At 39.5% G+C, this 22,653-nt stretch overlaps 1 protein-coding gene across 10 annotated transcripts in view; it reads right to left on the bottom strand.

Moving 5' to 3' along the window:
* Positions 1–22,653, bottom strand: part of LOC106877620 (arf-GAP with coiled-coil, ANK repeat and PH domain-containing protein 2) — a 244,660-nt gene that overhangs the window by 22,423 nt on the left and 199,584 nt on the right. For all 10 annotated transcript variants that reach the window (XM_089341376.1, XM_089341369.1, XM_089341367.1 and 7 more), the window contains 6 exons: positions 12,207–12,359; positions 8,677–8,785; positions 5,632–5,750; positions 2,292–2,417; positions 1,840–2,004; positions 812–1,026 (listed from right to left, as the gene is read on the bottom strand). In XM_089341376.1, the coding sequence (XP_089197502.1) occupies positions 812–1,026; positions 1,840–2,004; positions 2,292–2,417; positions 5,632–5,750; positions 8,677–8,785; positions 12,207–12,359 (887 nt within the window). The remainder of the gene's footprint in view (positions 1–811; positions 1,027–1,839; positions 2,005–2,291; positions 2,418–5,631; positions 5,751–8,676; positions 8,786–12,206; positions 12,360–22,653) is intronic.

Genomic DNA, 22,653 nt, shown 5'->3' with positions numbered 1-22,653 from the left:
TACCACTAAGCGTTTTGCCCATCATGGTAATAATAATAATAATAATAATAATAATAATAATAATAACAAACATTCTGTCAAACTTAATGGTAATTAAATTGTTAAAAGAACAAGAATCCATTTTGTTTTTCCATTCTCACACACATACATGTATGCACCTGTGTACACACACTCCTTTATAGATTTCATCCAAGCTGAGGTACATACAAACATACATACACACAGATACATGTACAAATGAAAGAAACTAGTACTAGCATGTCATGGAGTTTCAAATATTTCTATCAACAGCTTCTCTTGGACATGCATTAATTAACGTTTAAAGGACGTAGAATGTACACCTAATTTATTAGGTGCAGCTTCTGTTTAGTACCCCTGTTGCTGGCCAGCCACTGCCTTCAGTGGCTGGTCAGAACCAGAACCAGAAACCGAGGCTATTGGCATGGCTGGCAAGCATGACTGAGGGATTCGACTTATTTCCTTTTTTCTTTTCCTTTTTCTCCTGTCTATATTCCTCTAATAAACTCTAAATCATTCTGATGATGCTTGTTACATGGAACAAGATAAATAAAAATTTACCCCCAAAATAACAAACTGAAACAGCTGTAAATGTTATTTTAACTACAGTTAAGCTATGACCATTTAATACCAATGATCAACTTCTAATTGTTAATTGTTGCTCCATTTCTTTTCTTTTCTCTCTCTCTCTCTATATATATATATTATATATATGCACACACATCTAGAAAGAAAATCAGACACACATACACACGCACCAGACAGAAATACAGAGACATCTAAAATTACATACCTTTCATTAAGTCACTAGAATTTTCCAGTTTCTCTGATGGCTGAGAAGTTGATAAGTTATCATCTTTGATGAGAGATCGACCAGGAGATCTTTTCGTCCGCTTCCGTACACTCCAACTTTGGATCTTTTCACTGCTGTTATCTTTGAAACCAGGTAATTTGCTAACAAAGGCTTTCTGGATATATTTAGATCTTATCCATGCCTCTCGGATACCCCTGTACGAAAATGAAATGTGAAAGAATTTATATCATTCCCTGTCACAATCTTGTCACATTCTCATGTAACGGTCTCAACTGCTGTTTCATCTCTGTTACATTAACAGCAACATTTGCACTAGCTAAGCTGTCGGGTACAAACCACATCAAGTTACATATCTTGCTGCAGGGATTTGTGTATGTTTTGCTATTATATATTATTGCATGGTGCATATTTTTCTGCATTGTTTCAGTGCATACATATGCAGCATATTTTGCTGCAAGGCATAAGTGTATGATGCACATTTTACAGCAGAATATTGATGTATAGTAACTGTTTTGCTGCAGCATATTAGCATATTGTCAAAGCTTTTCTGCAGCATATCAGTGTATAGTGAGTATCTTGCTCTGGTGTGTGGTGCATGTTTTGTTGCAGCATAAGGTATGAAGGGTGCTGAAAAGATCCTGGTTTTGGGTAAAAGAAAATGCAGAAGGAGGAGTTAATTATGATTTTATTCAACATATTCCCTTCTCAGATTCACACACTTATTGCAGTGGCCCTTCATTTTATCTAAGTCTTTCTAAGTTCTGTAAAAGAACTTGGAAGGTTGGGCCTCCAACCAGGCCTTTCAGGACACCCTTAAGGCCAGGAACTTTTCAGCATCACTTCTTACGTTTTCTGCAGTGTAGCAGAAAAAGACATGTATTGGTGTGGTCTACCTCCATGCATGTATGTATGTATGTATGGATGTAGTGTCCCTCGCTATATGGCACATGTTTGATTGTAGCATACCACAATGGAGAGGATATGTGTTTGGTGCATGTTGTACTTACCTAGTGCAGTCAGGAGTTGCATGTGCAGCAATTGATTCACCTACATTGCTCTCATAGGTCCTGTTGACAACGTCGTTGCCAAGTTCTGCCATGACCTTCAACAGTTCTGGTTCCCAGGCATCCAGCATTATTGACCGCACCTTTGACATATGGACTCCAAAACTCCTGTAAAGGAGTGAAAAGGGGGTGAAAAAAGTACATAAGATAGTGGAATGATAAAACAATACAAGTGAGGTAAAATGATGAACACACATTACATGAACTGCAAAGCTGTCGCTGACAGGATTGCACTGCATCGTAATTATTTTCAAAATTATTCAATTAGTTAATTATTTTCGAAATTAATTAAAACCCAAAATGGATTGTACTTCATCACACATATTACAAATGGTGGGGGAAATGCTTTTAATTGTCACCTAAAGAAAAAGACAATTGAAAACATTGTTACTTACCTGTGTATTCCAGAACATTCTATGCAGAGCGTTATGCCGAGGTTGATACTGGCCCATCGTGGGTCGGGAGAGTTACAGTCACAGCAGCGGTCATTACCAGGTATAGATAGAAGCTGGTTCATACGTCTTGAGTGTTTTGAAAAGATGCCAAGAGATAGAAGCAGGTGAGCAGGCAGAGAGTGAAAAAGAGAGAAAGAGAGAGAATAAATTAATCTTTCAGGGGATAAATGAGAAATATATATTTGGCCTTTAGTATTCAGCTTAGTCTGTTATATGAAATGCTTATTTATATTCACATTCATCATCATTTAAAGCCTGTTTTCCATGCTGGCATGGATTGGACGGTTTGACAGGAACTGGCAAGGCCGGGGCCACACCAGGTTCCACAGTCTGTTTGTGGCCTGATTTCTACAACTGGATGCCCTTCCTAATACCAACCATTTTACAGAGTGTACTGGGTGCCTTTTATGTGGCACCGACGCCAGTATCAATTCTGCTGTGGTGGATGGGTGTTCTTGAGAATTGAGAACAGCAATGCACCAGACATTACATTATTTTGAATTAATCTTGCATTATCTCATCATTTCAAGATTTCAATGGTGTGGCTGTTTATTTTTTAAATGACATTGTAGGGTAGGTATGAGAGGTTGGATGTGGTCAGTTTGAACATAAAACTGGTAGAATATTTTGGGTCAGATATGGCTGCTGGTCTAAATACTAAAGACTTAAAAATCTCAGGAAATAATTGAGAAAACAAATTAAAATATAAATGATGAAGTAGACATTATTATAATCAGAAATTTGAGAAAGAAATGAACAACAGATTCCACTTGTAAGATTTGAACCCAGTATCTGTCTGCTTTTTCATTTCTGTCTCAAATCCATGCTTACATGAAAAAAAGAGTCTTACTAATATGAATTCATAGATGAGGACAGCTGTGTAAAAAAACAAGTGTCGATCTCTAACTGAAGAGGGAACTTGTGGAAGAGATGGGACGAGATGGTGAAACATGATCTTCAAATGTTGGGCCTCATGGAGGCAATGGCAAGTGACTGAGACCTTTGGCGATATATGCTGTGCTTGAGAAGACCTGTCAAGCCAAGTGAAATCATAGTCATGGCCAATGCCGGTGTCACATAACAGGCACCTGTGTCAAGCATGTTAAAAGCATCCATTATACTCTTGGAATGGTTGGCATTAGGAAGGGCATCCAGCTGTAGAAATCATGCCAAATCAGACTGGAAGCTGGTGTAGTTCCCCAGCTTACCAGTTTCACTCAAACCATCCAACCCATGCCAGCTTGGAAAGTAGATGATGATGAAGAATGAAAAAAACAGAATTAATTCAAAAATAAAACACTTGTATTTTAATAGAAACAAAATACTGAATATGTTGTTGACATCATAAGAATTTATAAACTTTGAGAGAACATGGAAGAATTCCTTGTGGGTGAAGTGGGGTGGGGAAATAGTGAATCTCAAAACAGATACAATTTTAAATACTGGGTTAAAAAAAAATCCTTGAATATAAAAATCAAAGGTTTTTTTTCTTAACCCAAATATTTACATGCTATTGTTTATAACATTGTCTGCTTTGAAATTCACTGTGTGCAAGAATAAAAAAAAAAACACTAAACAAAAGGAAGTGAATATTTTCTTCTTTGGTTTACCAAAATAAATTCCAATATTCACAGCAAGCTCTACCACCACCGCCACTTTTGTTTTCGCTGCATTACTCATTCACTGCAGGTTATAAAGAAAACCAGGAATCGGTGTTAACCATTACAGCAAAGATAGAGTAACAATTTACAGGCTGTAGGGACAAGCCTTCCACTGATGAAACGACAGACTAGTTTAAAAAAATACTGTAGAAACATCAACTGAAAATTAATGTCTGCCGTTTAACAGGAATATGTCTATTCAAAGCTACAGCAGCACAGACTGGCTTACTGAAATGTCTACAATGTCAAGTAATGGGAACATTACTGAAAAATGGTAAAATCTTGGCAAGTCACTAAAGAGGAATTTGGCTCAGTTCCCACACCTACAGCCATTAAACTGAAGAGGAGTGAATACCACTAAACTCTGTTGCAAACTCGTAACCTGCATAGCCACAAACCAAAACAGATCCACTGTTAGCATTTCTATCCTGTGATGGCTAATAACTATCTATAATAATTCTTATTTCTTTACTGCCCACAAGGGGCTACACACAGAGGAGACAAACAAGGACAGACAAACGTATTAAGTCGATTAGATCGACCCCAGTGCGTAACTGGTACTTATTTAATCGACCCTGAAATGATGAAAGGCAAAGCCGACCTCGGCTGAATTTGAACTCAGAACATAGCGGCAGACGAAATACCGCTAAGCATTTTGCCCGGTGTGCTAACGATTCTGCCAGCTCGCCGCCCTAAATATTATAATAACTATCTATAATAATTCTACCAAATAGGATCTACTTTCTCATCATCATTTTAATTTCTACTTTTCCATGCTTGCATGGATCAGATGGAATTTGTTGAGGCAAAATTTCTACAGCTGGATGCATTTCCTGTCGCAAACCCTTAACCTGCTTCCAAGTAAGTTAATATATCCCCTGTGAGCAGAGATGTTTGTACAGAAGAAAAGAAACTGTTTGCCTGTCATTTACAGCTATCACATAATGTCAAGGCAAGGACATTGTAAAATACACACACATGTATGCACACACACACACACACACACACAAGAGACTTCTTTCAGTTTCCATCTATCAAATACACTCAGAACACTTCAGTCAATCCAGGTCTATGACTAAAGACACTTGCCAAAGTGGACATGAGGCTTTAGTTAGCCCAGGGCTATAGCCAAACCTTGTAGTATAGCCCAGGGCCAACCGAAGTCTCATTGCATGAAGATGAAATTTCTGTTGTGTGACCCCCAATTTTTGTTGTGTGTATGTATGTGTGTGTGTGTGTGTGTATGTGTGTGTATGCATGTATGCATGCATGTATAGACACAATGGGCTTCTTCCAGTTTCCAACTTCCAAATCCACTCACAATGCTTTGGTTGGCCTGAGGCTATAGTAGAAGACACTTGCCTATGGTGTCACACAGTGGGACTGAACCCAGAACCATGTGATTGGGAAGCAAACTTCTTACCACACAGTCACGCCTGCACCAGAGAATCCAAACAAGAATGTCTAATGATGGTTGCTCCTGAGAGGACCCTTTAGAAGAGGTGCTTGAGGACAATGTCACAACAAACCCTCTCAGGAACAGTATGCGGAGGAGATGGATGGATGGGTTAGCTATTTAGAGTGTGACTGTGGCAGAGTGAGTTACCAGCTATACTTACAATTGAGACTTGCTTTGCTGTTTCGAGTTCTGTGTCGAGGGAGAGTTTGAGTTAGAGTTGCCACCATCATTATTAGGAACATTGCTGCCGCCACCACTAGTTCCATAGTTCTCATTTTTCTGTGGAGACAAATGAACAAAAGAGAATACGAGTCAAAATAAGAAAATGATTAAAAAAAAAAAACAGAAAAGAAAAAAAAAAAATTCCTCTTCCATCATCATCGTTTTTAGTTTTAAATTCCCCAGAGAGAAATGAGCTGGTTTCCATGTGAAATATTCTGCAACAGTGTTTGTTAGTAAACAATGATGATGATGATGATGATGATGATGACGAAAGAGAGAACAAACCTAAAATACTAAGTTGTCAATTGATAACACGAACTCTCCCACACAGCATGTCTTCCTGGGTTTTATAGTTAACTATGACACTATTTTTAAACAATAGTTATCAAAAACCCGTCAATGGTAGAGGAAAAAAAAAAATTTCAGAGTTGTTAAGATAATTGTATGTGTGTATGCATGCACGCAGATGTGTGTGTGTGTGTGTGTGTGTGTGTGTAAATATATATATTTGCATGCATGCACACATACATACTTATTAACTGGGTTTTTTTTAAACACATCCACATATGTGTGTGTGTGTGTGTGTGTGTGTTTATATATATATATATATATATATATATATATATATAATGTATATATACACGTATATACATTTACATATGAGTATTTATGTACATATTTAAAATATATCTGAAAAGGAGAGACAATGGAGTTGCACATAAACTAATCCAGTCTGGTTTTTACATTTCATGTCCTCTCCAGTTTTGCGCAGGCCTGGGCTAGATGTAAGAAAATACTGGGTAGCCCAATCGTCAGGATTCCTCTCTTTTCCTTGCTGACGTAGTCCAAAGTAGTGCAGAGCATTACGTTTGGCACCAGCTTGGTTGCAGAAGCTACGGGAAGAGTGTCGAGTCGAACACTAAACCGCCTACGGGGCTCCACTCCGGATTTCTTTGAAGGTTGTCTCCTTTCCGTAACCCTGGATAGGGGCCCATACCGGGTACTGTCAGTCGGAGCCAGCTTAGCCTGGGACTCGTGTCAGGCAGGGTTGTCACTCCCTGAAGTAGTGAAGAAAATAATTGAAGAAAAGAAGGGTAAAAATAGCGCCTGCTAAAAATCAAAGCAACAACTTCAAAACACCACCAATCTGTATAGGTAGAAATCTTGCTGGTCACCGCATTATTACTGTTTATAACAGCAATAACACTTCACATATTTAAATTTAAATATATATATATATATATATATATAGGTGTGTATGTGTCCTTACGACTTGACAACCAGTATAAGTACTAGAATTAAAAAGATAAGTACTAGTGTCAATTTGTCCAGCTAAAACTCTTCAGGGCAGTGCTCCAGTATGACCATAGTCCAATGACTAAAACAAGCAAAAGATAAAAGACACATGATAAAAGACTGATGTACACATTCCATCCCTGCTTCTAAGCATCATCTTCTCTATTCCCACCCTTCCACTCTTATCTTCATCACGTTTGTTATACATTGATATGTAACATGTATCTACGCAGTGGTAACATCCCACTTCTCCTCATCCGCTGTGTCTGGCAGTCTCTGTTTAGCTCATCATTATCTTTCCCTGCCCTGCCGCCACCACCACAACTACACACCACCCAACTTGTCACTCTGGTCACTGACTTTGAAACTGCCTCCTTTTCTTAAACTGACATGCACATGTACGCATGTATATATATGTGTGTGTGCGCGCGTGTGTGAATCTACTTTAACCCTTTTAACTCGTTAGCATTCAGATTGCTCTGTCGTATGTAATGCTTACAAGGGGTTGCTGAAAAGTTCCTGGCTTTGGGTAAAAGAAAATACAGGAGGATCAGTTAATTATGATTCCATTGAACATATTCCCCTCTCAGATTCACACACTTAGTGCAATGGTGCTTCAATTTTTTCTAAGACCTGTAAAAGAACTCAGAAGGTTGGGCTGCCAATGAAGCCTTTCACAATACCCTTAAAAAGCCAGGAACTTTTCAGCATCTCCTTGTGCATGTGTGTGCGTTGTCCCACTCATGCCAGCATGGAAGGTGGATGTTAAATGATGATGATGATGATATGACAAGCTTCTTTCAGTTTCCATTGACCAAATCCACTCACAAGACTTTGGTCAACCTGAGGCTATAGTAGAAGACACTTGCCCAAGGTGAAAAGTGTGTGTTTGTGTGTGTGTGTGGGGGGGGGCGTGTATATGCCCTTCGTAATGCCAACCACTCTGAAAGTGTAATGGGTGTTTTTATGTGCCACCAGCACAGGTGCCATTTGCATGACACTCGTATCTGTCACGACTGCAATTTTGCTCAACTTGATGGGTCTTCTCAAGCACAACATAATCCCAAAGGTCTCGGTCATGCCTCCATGAGGCCCAACACACACACAAGAGGATGCTGAAGAGTTCCTGGCTTTAAGGGTATTTTCTTTTACCCAAAGCCAGGGACTTTTCAGTACTCCCTTCCAAGTGTACGTGTGTGTGTGTGTGTGTGTGTGTGTGTGTGTGTGTCCTCCATCACTGCTTGGCAACTGGAGTTGGTGTTTTTACATCCTCGTAACCTAGCAGTTCAGCAAAAGTAACTGATAGAATAAGTGCAAGGCTTAAAAATGAAATAAGTCCTGGGTGGATTCCTGCGAGTAAAACACTTGAAGGTGATGCTCCAGCATGGCTGCAGTCAAATGACTGAAACAAGTAAAAGATGAAAGATAAAAAAAAAGAAAAGATAAGGAAACAGTCTTATAAAGCAAAATGGCCAGGACAGACAAAAAAAAAAAAAAGGAGAGAAATGAAAAGCAAAGTTAAAGCAAGGACAGGATTTGAACTCAGAATGTAAGTGCACTTAAGTGTTGCAAAAACATCTCATCCAGTGCTTTATCAACTGTTCCACCATAACAACAAGTCCAGCCCTGTTACTGACTCAACCCTTCCACTCTTCTAACAACAGTAATGATGAACAAAGGTCCTTACTTCATCGGTTTGATTACTCTCAGAACTGTAGGCTTTAGAAACTCCAGCTTGAATGGCGCTGATCCACTTCTGGCACAAATGTTCAGAGTCTGCCTGTAGAATGTGATTCCTGCAAGGAGAAATAGTTGGATAGAAGTTATTGGGATTCAGAAAAATTCTTTCTTTCATACATATATATTCTTTCATTCTTTTACCTGTTTCAGTCATTTGACTGCGGTCATGCTGGAGCACTGCCTTTATTCGAAGAAACCTCAGAAACTATTTCTGAAGGGACAACAACTTTTCCTACCTTCAATGCACACATACAGAGATTTTTTTAAAAAGCACTCAGTCCACTCTGAGTGGTTGGTGTTAGGAAAGGTATCCAGTTGTAAACCCCTTGCCAAAACAGACACAGATGTCTGATGCAGGCTTCTGCCTGGCTGGCCCCTGCCTGGCCGGCTCCTGCCTGGCCGGCTCCTGTCAAACAATCCAACCCATGCCAGCATGGAAGGTGGATGTTAAACAAGGATGATGATACATTTAAAACAGTTTGGTTTGGCTTCATGTGACAAAGTTTCACAGGCCTCCAACAGAAGCCCACCTCTTTCAGACACACACACATATATATATATATATATATATATATATGATATGCATGCATGCATACATACATACATATATACATACCTTCTTTCAGCTTCCACCTACCAAATTCACTCACAAGGCATTGGTTGGCCCAGGGCTATAAAAGAACACATTTGCCCAAGGGACCACAGTGGGACTGAACCTGAAACCATGTAGTTGGAAAGCAGACTTCTTATCATGCACCCACACCAGCACTTTTGACCACACTTACACCAATGGCCATGCCGGCACCTAAGCCACACATCTGACCCATCTTTCTAACAGTTCTGCCAATTTACCATTCCGGATTGGTACTTTATAAGTGGACCCCGCCCCTCCGCGCCAAAAAGGATGAACTGCATAGTTGACCTTGGTGGGATTTGAACTCAAGGTGCTGAAAGTCAGAATGAATAGCGCAAGGCATTCTTTCCAACGCTAATGACCGCCAATTAGTAACCACCACCACCACCACCACCACCACAGTGTGTTGTTCCTTATACATCACACACACAAAATATTTGCTGACTCAAGAGGTTTTTTTTTTTTTTCCCTTCTCAGAGATTCAGCCCAAAGAGGAAACAAACGACTGCAACAACAACAACAACAACTGCAGCAGCAGCAACATCATCATCTGCAGCAGCGGGAGCAATGTCAGTAATGATAGCAGCAGCAGCAGCAGCAGCAGCAGACAGAAGGAAATCTATCAATGCTAAAAGAACACAGATGGTTCCATTAAAATGTTATCTCAGAGGGGGAAGCAAGACATGATGTCTGCTGGGGTGTGGAGGTGGGGGGGGGCAATTTTGGAGGAATGGTGTCAGATTACCATCTGGTCTGGTGGTGGTGGTGGCAGCAGTGTTGGTAATGGTGGTGGTGGTGTTTGGTAGTAGTAGTAATAGTAGTAGTAGTAGTAGTTGTTAGTGTTCTTTAAACTCAGGACAACCTTGACCCCTTTTGACCTGCATTCAAAATTGTTCCAGCCTTGACTATCCTGCCTTTTTCTTTACATGGCACAAGAAACCTAAGAAAACATTATCCAATGTGACCTTACTTTTTGTTTCGAAGACAACAGGGTACAACGAGGGTATTTGGCTTCTGTTTCTAGCAGTGATGAATGATCATACAGAGACAACTCTTGGCTCAGTGTTGTTGTTGTTGCTGTTTAGCCAAGGTCAGACCTAACTGAATAGACCTATGATCAATAGCATTCCAACAATGCCCATCCCAACTTTTTCCCAAAGTGCAAGGAACCAAGGTCCACATTATCCAAAATGCCATTTTTTTTTTTTTGGAAGAATTGTAGGGTGTGATCTGGAGGTGATTCAGCTGTTATTTCAAGCATATTGAGTAACCACAGAGAGGCTTCCTTACTGGTTTGTTGCGATATAGCATACTGGAAGATAGTGGCAGTTGTGATGGCCATTTTGGAGAGGCTACGTGATAGCAATACCCAAGGATATTACCTCTCTTCACATCCTCTACTGGCAAATATTGGTACGAAATCCACAGTTAAACAGGGGGCAATGTAATAGCAGAATCATTCAGCAAGTCCAGGGTCGTAAAGGTGACATTTTCTTCCTTAACGCTCACGGGCTGCTGACTTACCGTTCACATTCTGCAGAGTGCAGTTTCCGATTAGATTCAGTTGTGCCATGTCCATTAATAAGTCCCAGGGCCAGTTGCTGTCTGTTGTTGGATTTTACTTAGTCGAACCATGCTTTTCGCATGGTCAACTGTACGTTGGCTGCTCAAGAGTGGGTTGTAGGAACAGTTTACATGCCTTCATCCCCCAGGGGAAAACTAAAACTGTTGTTTATAAGGAAGTTTTGTAGACTTGCCGTACTGGTGCCATATTTCAGTCCTACGTTATTGCTCTTATAATTTTTGTTGCTTTACTTTTCATTTGATTGTTGTCATAATATTACACATGCAGTTCCCTTAAAGAGTTACTTAGGTGTTACTCTTGCCATAAAGCATGAAAGGTGCTTAAGGGAGGGGGTGTATCAATACACACACACACACACACACACAAATATAAACCAGGCTTCTTTCAGTTTCCAACCAAATGCACTCACATGACTTTGTTTGGCCCAGGGTTATAGTAGAAAACACTCGCTGAAGGATTTCTTTGACTAAAACCACTCTGAGAGTGTAGTGGGTGCTTTTTATATGCCACTGACCCATTATATATATATATGTATAATGTATGTATATATGTGTGTGTGTGTGTCTTTGTGTGCTTTTTTTTCTGAGATCTGAAAACCAAGACATCATGTAAAAAGCATTGGTATGGGTGCTGGGGCCACATAAAAAGCATTGGTGTTGGTGCCACGTAAGAAGCACCCAGTACACTCAGTAAAGTGGATGGCATTAGGAAGGGTATCCAGCTGTAGAAACCAAGCCAAAACAGACTATAGAACCTAGTGCAGCCCCTGACCGTAGCAGTTTCAGTCAGGCTGTCCAACCCATGCCAGCATGGAAAACAGATGTTAAGTGTTGATGAAGATGATGCAGGAGAGGGGGCATGATGACTGATCAGGTGTTTCTGCATGTGGGGAAAGTCCTTCTCCAAAGTTACAGGTCCAGTCACTTTTTTTTTTTGTTTTGAGGTAAGGGAGCAAGTTGTAGAAGGCTTAGCCATTGCCCAGCATGCAACTTTCTCCAGCACTGACTATGCCCAAGAGAAAGGCAAAAGCAAGACAGAGTTTGGAACTAGCATCACCACAGTCTTTGCCATCAGAACTCAAAGAGCCAGAGCAGATAACCACAAAACTTCCATTTCAATGTTCCAACTGTTTCACTAACTCACCATTTTGGATTGGTGCCCATAACATTCAATGAGTAAACAAAAAAACCCTTAGCAAAAAAACAGCATCTCAGAGAGATTATCAAGAGAATATAAAAAAAAGGGGAGGCACACTTACCTTGCAGGGGAGACAACTTCAAAGCAGAAACGTCGGTCAATCTCATAGACAGGTTTCACGGTACACAAACGTAGGTCTTCTTCCATTATGGTCTGGCTGTCTTTGGAGCGTTTCCGATAAACCAACTGATTGTCTTGAATGGCAAACCAGCGCCTACAATGAGAGGAAAACAATATTTGAATAAATAAAACTTGAATCATAGAATTATGTGGTTATGGCTATGGTGTTTAAGGTGGGCACTTATTTGCACTTAGCGGTTCAGCAAAAGACACCGATGGAATAAGTACCAGGTTTACAAAGAATAAGCCCTTGGGTCGATTTCTTTGACTAAAACCCTTTAAGGTGGGGTGCTCCGGCATGGCCGCAGTCAAATGACTGAAACAAGTAAAAGAATTTCTGTGCTGCCGGGTACCAAGTGATCCATGGCCCTATACTGGTCTGTGGCCTGATGATTGAGAATCCCTAGATTAAACAACCACAACTGGCACACATGTACAGGGATGGATGTGACCCCTTAAAGGTTCCCCTTTCCTCACTTTCTTGAGAATTTGCAAAATGTTTGAAAGAATGAAAGACAGCAAAAAAAACAAAAAAACAACAACAACAACCTACTACTGTTTGTTTACTGTATCTCTTCCGTCCAAACCAAGCACCAAACCCCTACACTTCCTTCTTGAGGGGCTTCGGCGCTAAACCATTCCAAGCCCCACCCACCTCAAACAACATCCTCCACTAAACGTTTCATTGAAGGTTGTTTGGTGGAAACTAAAAAAAATGTTTCATGTAATGAATGTGTGTTATATAACGTTCAGCCCCCACCTCCACCCCACCACCAACTCCCCCACCCACTTCTCCCAATATTTCATCCACCTTGTCAAACAGTTTCCCCCTCCCCCCCAACACCGAACCCACTCCCACACTGTAAAGACTGGTACAAACGAGGGTGGGAGGTGGGACGCATATTGCATTCCACATGAATTTTATTTAATGGGGACAGATCTACACACACACACACATACAAACAAAGATCATATGGTTACAAACGGATGAAGTATCAGTTATACGTTTATTATATTATATATTTAGTATATTAATACTGTGATAAACTATATAACCTGAGATACAACTTGACTAAATGGTTCTTCAGATAATCAAACATAAATATGTTCTTTTTTTTTTTTAGGAGGGGAGGGGGTCGAGAAAAAATTACAATACAAAATATCATTTTTTTGTTGATGTTGATCGTTTTACATACATTTTGCTGTTGCCCCTGCAGCACAAGACATTGAAGACTTTGGATTATCAAATTAAAATGTTTGCTTCAGGAATGCGAATCCACCAATGTTCTGATAACAGTGTAATGCAGTTTATCTGACTGTAGACACAAACATTGGCAGGGAATGTGAAGGACATGCAATGACTGGAGAGGAAGAAAGCGAGTCAATGCTCCGCTGGGTGTGTTGTGATGTCAGTGTGCATGTGCAACCGAGAATTGTTGAATTGAGGGACACTGAGTAATTACATACAGTGTGCAAGAGAGGAGACTGCACTGGTTTGGTAATGTGATGCAGATGGATGAGGACAGTTGCACAAAGAAGTGCCAATCATTCACAATGGAGGGAAGTTGTGGAAGTGGGAGACCCAGGTATACATGGGACGACATACTGAAGGCTGATCTCAAAATGCTGAACCTTACCAAGGGGATGACAGAGGGCCCAGATATGAGGCACATTACTATACTTTAGATGACCCACCTACCACAATAGAACTGAGGTCCTAAAACCAAAGTGCTATGTAAAAAGCACTAGTGTGTGTGTGCCGGTCACACATAAAAAGCACTGGTGCCAGTGCCATATAAAAAGCAGTGGTGATGGTGCCACATAAAAAGCAGTGGTGATGGTGCCACATAAAAGACACGTAGTACACACTGTAGAGTGGTTGGTGTTAGGAAGGACACCCAGCCATAGAAACCAAGCCAAAACAGACCATGAAACCTGTTGTGGTCCCTGGCCTTGCCAGTTCCTGTCCAACTATCCGACCCATGCCAGCATGGAAAACAGACGGTAAATGTTAATGATGATGATGATCTTATGCAGTTAGAGTGGACAAAAACTTAGCAGTGTAACACAGTGTAACCAGTCACAATTTTGGCAGTGTAATACTCTTTCTCTCTTTTACTTGTTTCAGTCATTTGACTGCGGCCATGCTGGAGCACCGCCTTTTTGTCGAGCAAATCGACAGCAGGACTTATTCTTTGGAAGCCTAGTACTTATTCTATCGGTCTCTTTTGCCGAACCGTTAAGTTACGGGGATGTAAATACACCAACATCGGTTGTCAAGCGATGCTGGGGGGGACAAACACAGACACACACACATACATATATATATATATATATATATATATATATATATATATATATATACATACATATATATGACGGGCTTCTTTCAGTTTCCGTCTAACAAATCCACTTACAAGGCTTTGGTCGGCCCGAGGCTATAGTAGAAGACACTTGCCCAAGGTGCCACGCAGTGGGACTGAACCCGGAGCCATGTGGTTGGTAAGCAAGCTACTTACCACACAGTCACTCCTGCGCCTGTTGAACCATTCATTCAGTGCAGACTTAATGATAGAAGCGTAATCTATCAACTAGTTCAGCTGAAATGTTGCTGGCTTAATAGTTTAACTACTAAGCTACCACAGACACAATTAGACATATTTTAAATGAAACCATCTGCATATCTTGAAGTTCCTGTTCGCCACCTACCACCACCACCAATCATCACGTTTTCATATTTTATTCATTTCCTCCAGAGGATGTTGTTGAAAGTTAGTTTCCAACAATAATTAGCCATATCATACAATCAGAAACCATGAAATAAATCAAGTCCATCAACTGCACAACACATATGGGCTGCTATGTGGTCACCACAGCTGCAAGAAAATGCAGTCAAACAACAATGTACTATCTTATGAAAGGGAAAGACATTTTGAATGATAAACGCCCAGATACACTGAGGTGGTGAATTTACATTCCAATAACATCATTCATAGCCCAGTGTTTCAACACATTGCCCAGGAGAATCTTCTCCAAGGCCACTTCTGCAGTGAAAGGTCTTCCCAAGTCCATATACACTTGAATGTGTTAAGTAAGACTTTATACAAATATGCTGTATTCAACGTTGCTTTGTATGACAACATATTTTTCTCTTATTTATTTCAGGCATTAGAATGCAACCACACTGGGGCGTTGCCTTCAGGGGGTTTAGTAGAACAAATTGACCCCAGAATTTTTTTTACTGAAGCCTGGTGCTTACTTCGTGGGTCAGTAAATTACAGGGACACAGGAGCCAGTCAGGTGGGCCTAGCATTGATCACGTTCAGATAGTGCTTTTTACATGCCACCAGCATGGGAGCCAGTCAGTGGGTACCCTTAACATAAATTCCCAGGCAGAATCCACACAGTACGGAGTGACAAGCCTGGCCCTTTGAATGACAGGCACAGTTCAGCCAATGAACTTTAATGCACCCCCCATCAGTCTAGTTTCATTCACAAAGCTTGGGATGTTGCCGGTCAACAATCACTTGATCGAGATGACTTACAGTGGTACATCATTACTAAGAAGTAAGCATAACTACAGGACTATGCTTGCATCTGTCCTTGTGAATATATATATGGCTTATAAACACCTTCCACGCTGCAATTGTTTTTGTTCCAGCACACGATCTCAGATCAGGTCACTTGCTATGCAAGTACATCTCCATAATATATATATATATATATATATATATATATATAATAAATAATATATAGATATATGCATATATCCATACATATATGTACATACCTACATCTATATGTATACATACATGCATATATGGGTACAGGACATTAAAAAAAAAGCGTTAAACACAACGAGAAACGAAAACAAACTTTTTTCGAACAATGAAAAAAAGCAAACAGTGAAACGAGACATGCAACATAAAGAGTATATACCTTCGTCAGTTGTCCCTGTTCCATCTACTCCGTGTTTCAAAAGCAAGGACAATACGCGACTTCGTTGGAACAGTCCTTCCCGCAAAGCAAATTATATAAAATTTGGAATTTTTTGCGGAGGTATATATATATATATATATATATATATATATATATATATATATATTATATATATTCTGAGTTCCTTTCGAGTGTTGGCCCTCACAGAGGCAAGGTAGTTGAGTCCCTTTGAACATTGGGCCTCATGGTGGCAAGTGGCTGAGTTCCTTTCAAGTATTGGGCTCCATGGGGGTAGAGTGGTCAAGTTCTTTTCGAGCATTGAGCTTTACAAAGGCAATGACCAAGACCTTTGGCATTACGTCCTGCTTGAGAAGATGACTCATCAAGTTGAGCAAAATCACAGTCATGGCAGATACCAGTGTCACACAAATGGCACCCATGCCGGTGGAATGTAAAAACACCCAATAGACTCTTGGAATGGTTGGTGTTAGGAAGGGCATCCAGCCGTAGAAAACCATGCCAAATCAGACTGGAGCCTGGCGAAGCCTTCCAGTATGCCAGCCCAGTCAAACCGTCCAACCCATACCAGTGTAGACAATGGACGTTAAATGATGATGATAATGATTACACACACACACACACACACACATATACATTGGGATTCCTTCAGTTTCCACCTACCAATTGCCTCACAAGGCATTGGTTGACTTGAGATTATAGTAAAAGATACTTATGCAAGATGCTGCAAAGTAGAACCAAACCCAAAATATTGTGGGTAAAAGAAACAAACCTTCTAACCACATAGCCATGTATATATCTTTATATACATGTATGTGTGTGTGTGTGTGTGTGTGTGTGTGCGTGCGTGTGTGTGTGTATATATATATATATATATATATATATATATATACACACACACACACACACACACACACACACACATACACACACACATACATACACACACACATATATATACACACCCAGATGCTGACTTGCTCTTTAATAACTTTGACATAATCACTCCTCTCAGCCTCCCACATCACAAACAAAGACCGTTGCTTCGCTTGCCATTTTAATATTTACCAAACATTCCAGTGCAAAATAATTACACAGCACCATTAAGGTTGGCACCACTTTACCTTCAGAATGATCATCAGATTACAAAATACAGTGTGAACTTCCTGTGTGTGTGAGTGAGAGAAAGACAGACAGACAGACAGAGACAAAGAGGGAGGGAGACGGGAAGTGGTAGTTGTGATGATGGCCTAAATACTATAAGGTGTGTGGGGTTAGGGTTGGGGAGTAGGGAAGGAGGAAAAGTTCTTGTCGATGTCTAACTTCAGGTCAGCAGTAATCCATCGAACCCATGATTGAAACAACGGTGCTGGCCATGACCTTCCCGCTAAAAGCTTTATATAACTAGTTCTACATTGCAACCCTTTCTTTGAGATGACAGGGTGTGGTTTGAGGAAGATTTGGTTACCGTTTCTGTCAGGCCGAATGATTACGAGAATAAAGAGTGCCAGATGTAGGTGATTACATAGCTAACATCTGTGATTTGATAAAAAATGTCTCTCATTGTCCTTGGCTATTCTGATCAAATGTTGTTTGTCTCTGAGGACAAGAAAACTTTACAGTGAAGGACGGAAAGCCATATATCTATGGCTGTTGCTACGGAAACACTTGAATATACTTCATTCAATGCTAATTGCTACCAGCATAAACTTGTAGTAAAGTACCCTTCCCATCTACCGTTATTACCGAATTGATGAAATTAAGCTTTAAAAAAAAAACCAGGCTAACAGATGACGTTGTGTGTGTGTGCGTGTGTGCGTGTGTGTGTAAGTATATAATAATATATTTATAATCATATACTTAAATATTAATTTTACTGATATGGTGTTTTTTATACGCTGGCCACTGATATCTTTTTAATGATTATATCCTCAATTTATATATCTGTGGATGGATGGATGGCTAGATAGAGAGATAGATAGATAGATAGATAGATAGATAGATAGATAGATAGATAGATAGATAGATAGATAGATAGATGGATGGATAGATGGATGGATAGATAGATAGGTGTGTATGCATGTGTGTAGATAAAAATCATAGAAGGGTAGAGTTGGTTAAAAATAAATACTTTACTTTGGCAGTAGCGTGAATTTTTCAAACCAATATTAAGCAGTTATTCTTCAAGGGTTTCTTAAAGACAAATATATAAATGAATTCCTAATAAATACATTTTCAGTAACATCAAACATTTCTGATTGTCAAGAAATACAGAATTAGCTTGTTTAGAAGATGAAACAATGATGATTATTGTTTAAAGAACACACATAACCAACAACCAGTTATCTTTCATGGCTGGAGATAGAACAGAATAAATTAAAACCTTCACCATTCAGATTATTCTTGTCAAATGCAACGCTTATTCCTTCACATTCCATTCATCCATCTTCTCTACCCGCTATTACTAGGAGTATGGGAGTAGAGCTCTCAGGCACTTCCTGCACAGGGTCCTATCAGAAGCAATAGTCATTAGACTTCCTTCTCAATCTTTAACAGTTGCTCCCTCCTGGAGTCACTTTGGGGTCCCGGGACACATCCTTTGTACTCCCACCGTACATCTCCCACAACAAGCTTGCAGGCTGATTGCTGGTTATACCCGCCTTGGGGTGGAGACTGCAATATATTTTTCAAACAGACCTACCTGAAATCCAAACACCCCTTATTAACCTGGATGACGGATGATGCAGGATGGTTATCATTTTGAACCCTTTTTCATATTGCAGTTTTTGACGGTCTTGTTTTTGACGGTCTTATTCTTGACAGGCACCAATTTGTTCATATAGTTTTGAATTAATCATGTAATGATTTCAATGATGTGTTTGTATATTTCTAGAATTACATTATAGGGTAGGTGCAAGAGGCCGAACCTGGCAAATCTGAACATAAAACAAGCTGAATATTTGGGACAGATATGGCTGGTTTAATTACTAAATAATTTAAAGTGTATCTGTAATGAATGCTTTCGTTAAAACCTTTGGTGCATATTGAGTAGTACAGTGATGAAGAGAAGGAGTGGGGGGGGGGATGAAACCCTGTTAGGGTGACAGGAGGAGGTAAATGATTAGCTAGTTTGGGCTGGGTTGGTGTTCAGCTAACTAGAGCAGAAATAGCAGGAGCGGAAGGAAAAATCAAAGACGGGAAATCATATATGTTTGTCTGAACCAGTGATCATAACAAGAGTGAGACTAAAACATTGCCAGTCAATTGAATGGCCACCGTCAGGATGTTTTCTAGGATGTTTGTTTGCATTTACAGCAGATATTCCAGACATTGCAGACACCGATTTTGCAATATTTAGTTTCATCAATTTAAAAAAAAACAAAAAAATTGTTTAGAAAAGAATGATCAGGGCTCATTGCCGCTTTCCAAGTGCCTCCAAGACTGAAAAGAGACTGAACTCAAAACCAAGTGGTTGAGAAGCAAACATTTTTACCACACAGCCATCCATACCTAGAAATAAAATTTAAAAAAAAAAAAATCATTTCTGTCTGTGTGACCTAGTACGAAATGACCCACAACGCAGTGGATGGAAGCTCTTTGGGTGTAGCGGCGGGATCAGACACCACACAGAGACTGCCTTGTTAGTTCATTCATCTATTTACTCATTTTTGAAAATCTAACACTTGAAATTTCAAAAAAAGAAAAAAGTTTAAAAAAAAAAAAATTACTGACAAAACCACCAAAGACAAACAAAATGTAAATGACTTGGTTACATCATAGTAACAAGGCTAAAACAGATGTGAGGCAGGGTGTGTAAAACGATGACTAATGAGAAAATAAGAAGAGGCCCCATGGCCTTATCAAATACCAGCCGGTGTCATAATGAATGCTTCTCAAAAACAAGAAGAAAGCAAACAGAATTCAAAAATAACAATAATATTAAGATTATTAAAATTATGTTTCATGTATTTGTTTTGCAAGATTCTTGATGTGAAATCACGTGTTGAAACAGATATTGTTATATTTGGTGCTTGCTTCAGCTTTATTATTAGAAGGTACAGACACAACAGAAACAGGAAGATAGAGTGAGAGGATGTTGTGGTGAAAGAGTACAGAAGGGGTTCGCCACCGACCCCCACTGCTGGAGCCTCATGGAGCTTTAGGTGTTTTCGCTCAATAAACACTCACAACGCCCGGTCTGGGAATCGAAACCGCGATCATGTGACCGCGAGTCCGCTGCCCTAACCACTGGGCCATTGCGCCTCCACTGTGAATAAATAAATACATTTGACAAAGTAAATCAACGTATATGGACAAATAGAGGGCTTCCATTAAAATAACGTGACCCAGGCAGGATGCAACTCCATAGTGTTGCATGATAAATGGACCCTCACTTCTAGAATCATTACTGCTTCTGGTTCCACTTCTTGCAGACTACAGCCTGTTGTTATTTAACCCCAGGTCAGCCTTGATTTAGAAGACTACATGATCAAAGGCATTCCAGTCACTTTTCTGTAAGCACATACACACACAATCTCTCTCACACACACACACACACTAACCAAACTTTTAGATCACATATAGATAGTTGAGTCAACAAGGAAACCTCCATGTGGTCACTCAGCCTGCTAGAAATGGTAGCCAAATTACATCTCGCTGTCTCATTTTCTTTAAACTTTTATAGCATTCAGATTATCCTTTCTGTCATCTGTAATGCTTATTTATCCAGATCATTTTGAATTAATCATAAATCATCTTGCAGCTCCAAGATTTTGATGATGTGTTTGTTTACTGTTAGAACGGCATTGTAGGGTTGGTGTAAGAGGCCAGATGCGGCCAGTTTGAACATAAAGCAGGTTAAAGAACGAATGGAAAAGTAAAGTTGACCCCCCAACAGAGTTCTAACTCAGAAAGTGAAAATACTGGAAGAAACACCACAAGGCATTTCTTTTTTTTTTTTTCTTTTTTGTCCAGTGCTCTAAATATTCCGTCAATCTGATATCTAAAAGTAATGATATGGTATAATACATTTATTAAAACAGACGGCAGTGCTATAATTAATTAATTAACATCGACGGCACTGATATGGTTTAATTAATTCAATGCAATTTCCCGTTTCGTTTTACCCCCGCTGTTCCTGTTGCGTCATGTCCATATAAGTTGTTCTTAGTTAATTTATCCCAAATTAAAACCATTATAAAAACTATCAGTATATATTCAGACATCTGTGTAGTTGCCTGCGTTCATGTGTGCACGAATGTATGTATGTAGTGTAAAAGCATGTGTGGGTAAGTGTCATTTGTGTGTGTGTGTGTGTACATGTGTAAATGTCTGTGTGTAGGTTTGGTTAAATTTTAAGTTTGTAGTCAGATACTGTAGTTGTCTATATATGTAAATGTGTATATGTACTTTTAAGCATTATTTTGTGTATGTATGTGTAATATATATGTATGTTGTGGTATTTGTAAGTTGAAAATATTTTTTTTATTTCAATACTGAAGAGGAAAAAAAAAGAAGCATTTTATATATCAAAATACATATGTTTTTAACATCACAGTGAACTGCTTGCCTCCATTTGCTGACAGTTCTCTATTTTATAGCATTGTGTCAGTCCATTTATAGTCACATGGGGATGGCCAGAATCTTCCCACAGCATAGCTACAACAACTAAGTTCTAATTAGTTATAGAGCACTCTCAGTGAGTAAGTATCTTGATTAAATGAACTAAAATGTACTCTGTGTGTGTGTAGATAGTGTGGCTGCTTATTTCTCTGGGATTATCAAGTGATGTAGATACTTCTGATGAAACCCTAATAAGGGTCAAAGATCGATTAAGGTTATTCCTCAGTTTTTTTTTTTCAATCTACAGTTAAATAACAAAATTTGACGTTTGTGCTTCTACTATATAGGTTTACACACACACACATACATGATTGCCATTATGAACTGTACAAAATCTAGGCTAAAACCACCACAAACTACAAAAACCAAAAAAAAACAGTGCACTCTGCATCAACACATGTTGCACACATGTTGAAGGCAATGCTTCTAGCAGGGCATTAGCCATGATGTCCAACATTAACTAAAGAACAGAGACCACACCCAGCAATGTTACCAACATAATATCAATAATGCCACTTAAAATGAAAGACCACCTCACGGTGGAATAGTTTGTTGTTGCAGCAATCTTAAACCTACAGTTTTCCCAAATTCTCAAAACATTTGCTAACATGACCAACATGGACATCTCTAGAGACTTGCTCTCACAGCAAGAAATAGCAATCAAATCTTGAAATCATATCCTACCATCTTAAAAGAAAACATGCAGGATATGTCTAATGATGTAGCAATAGATACAATGTATTTGAATTAAAGATTGAATGAGCTGAGGCTGAATCTATATTGAACCATGATCATCCAACACACATACA

The sequence above is a fragment of the Octopus bimaculoides genome, chromosome 24, assembly GCF_046866305.1.
Source record: "Octopus bimaculoides isolate indiv1 chromosome 24, ASM4686630v1, whole genome shotgun sequence".
Taxonomy (NCBI): Eukaryota; Metazoa; Mollusca; class Cephalopoda; order Octopoda; family Octopodidae; genus Octopus; species Octopus bimaculoides.
This window is presented reverse-complemented; position numbering and strand designations above follow the sequence as displayed.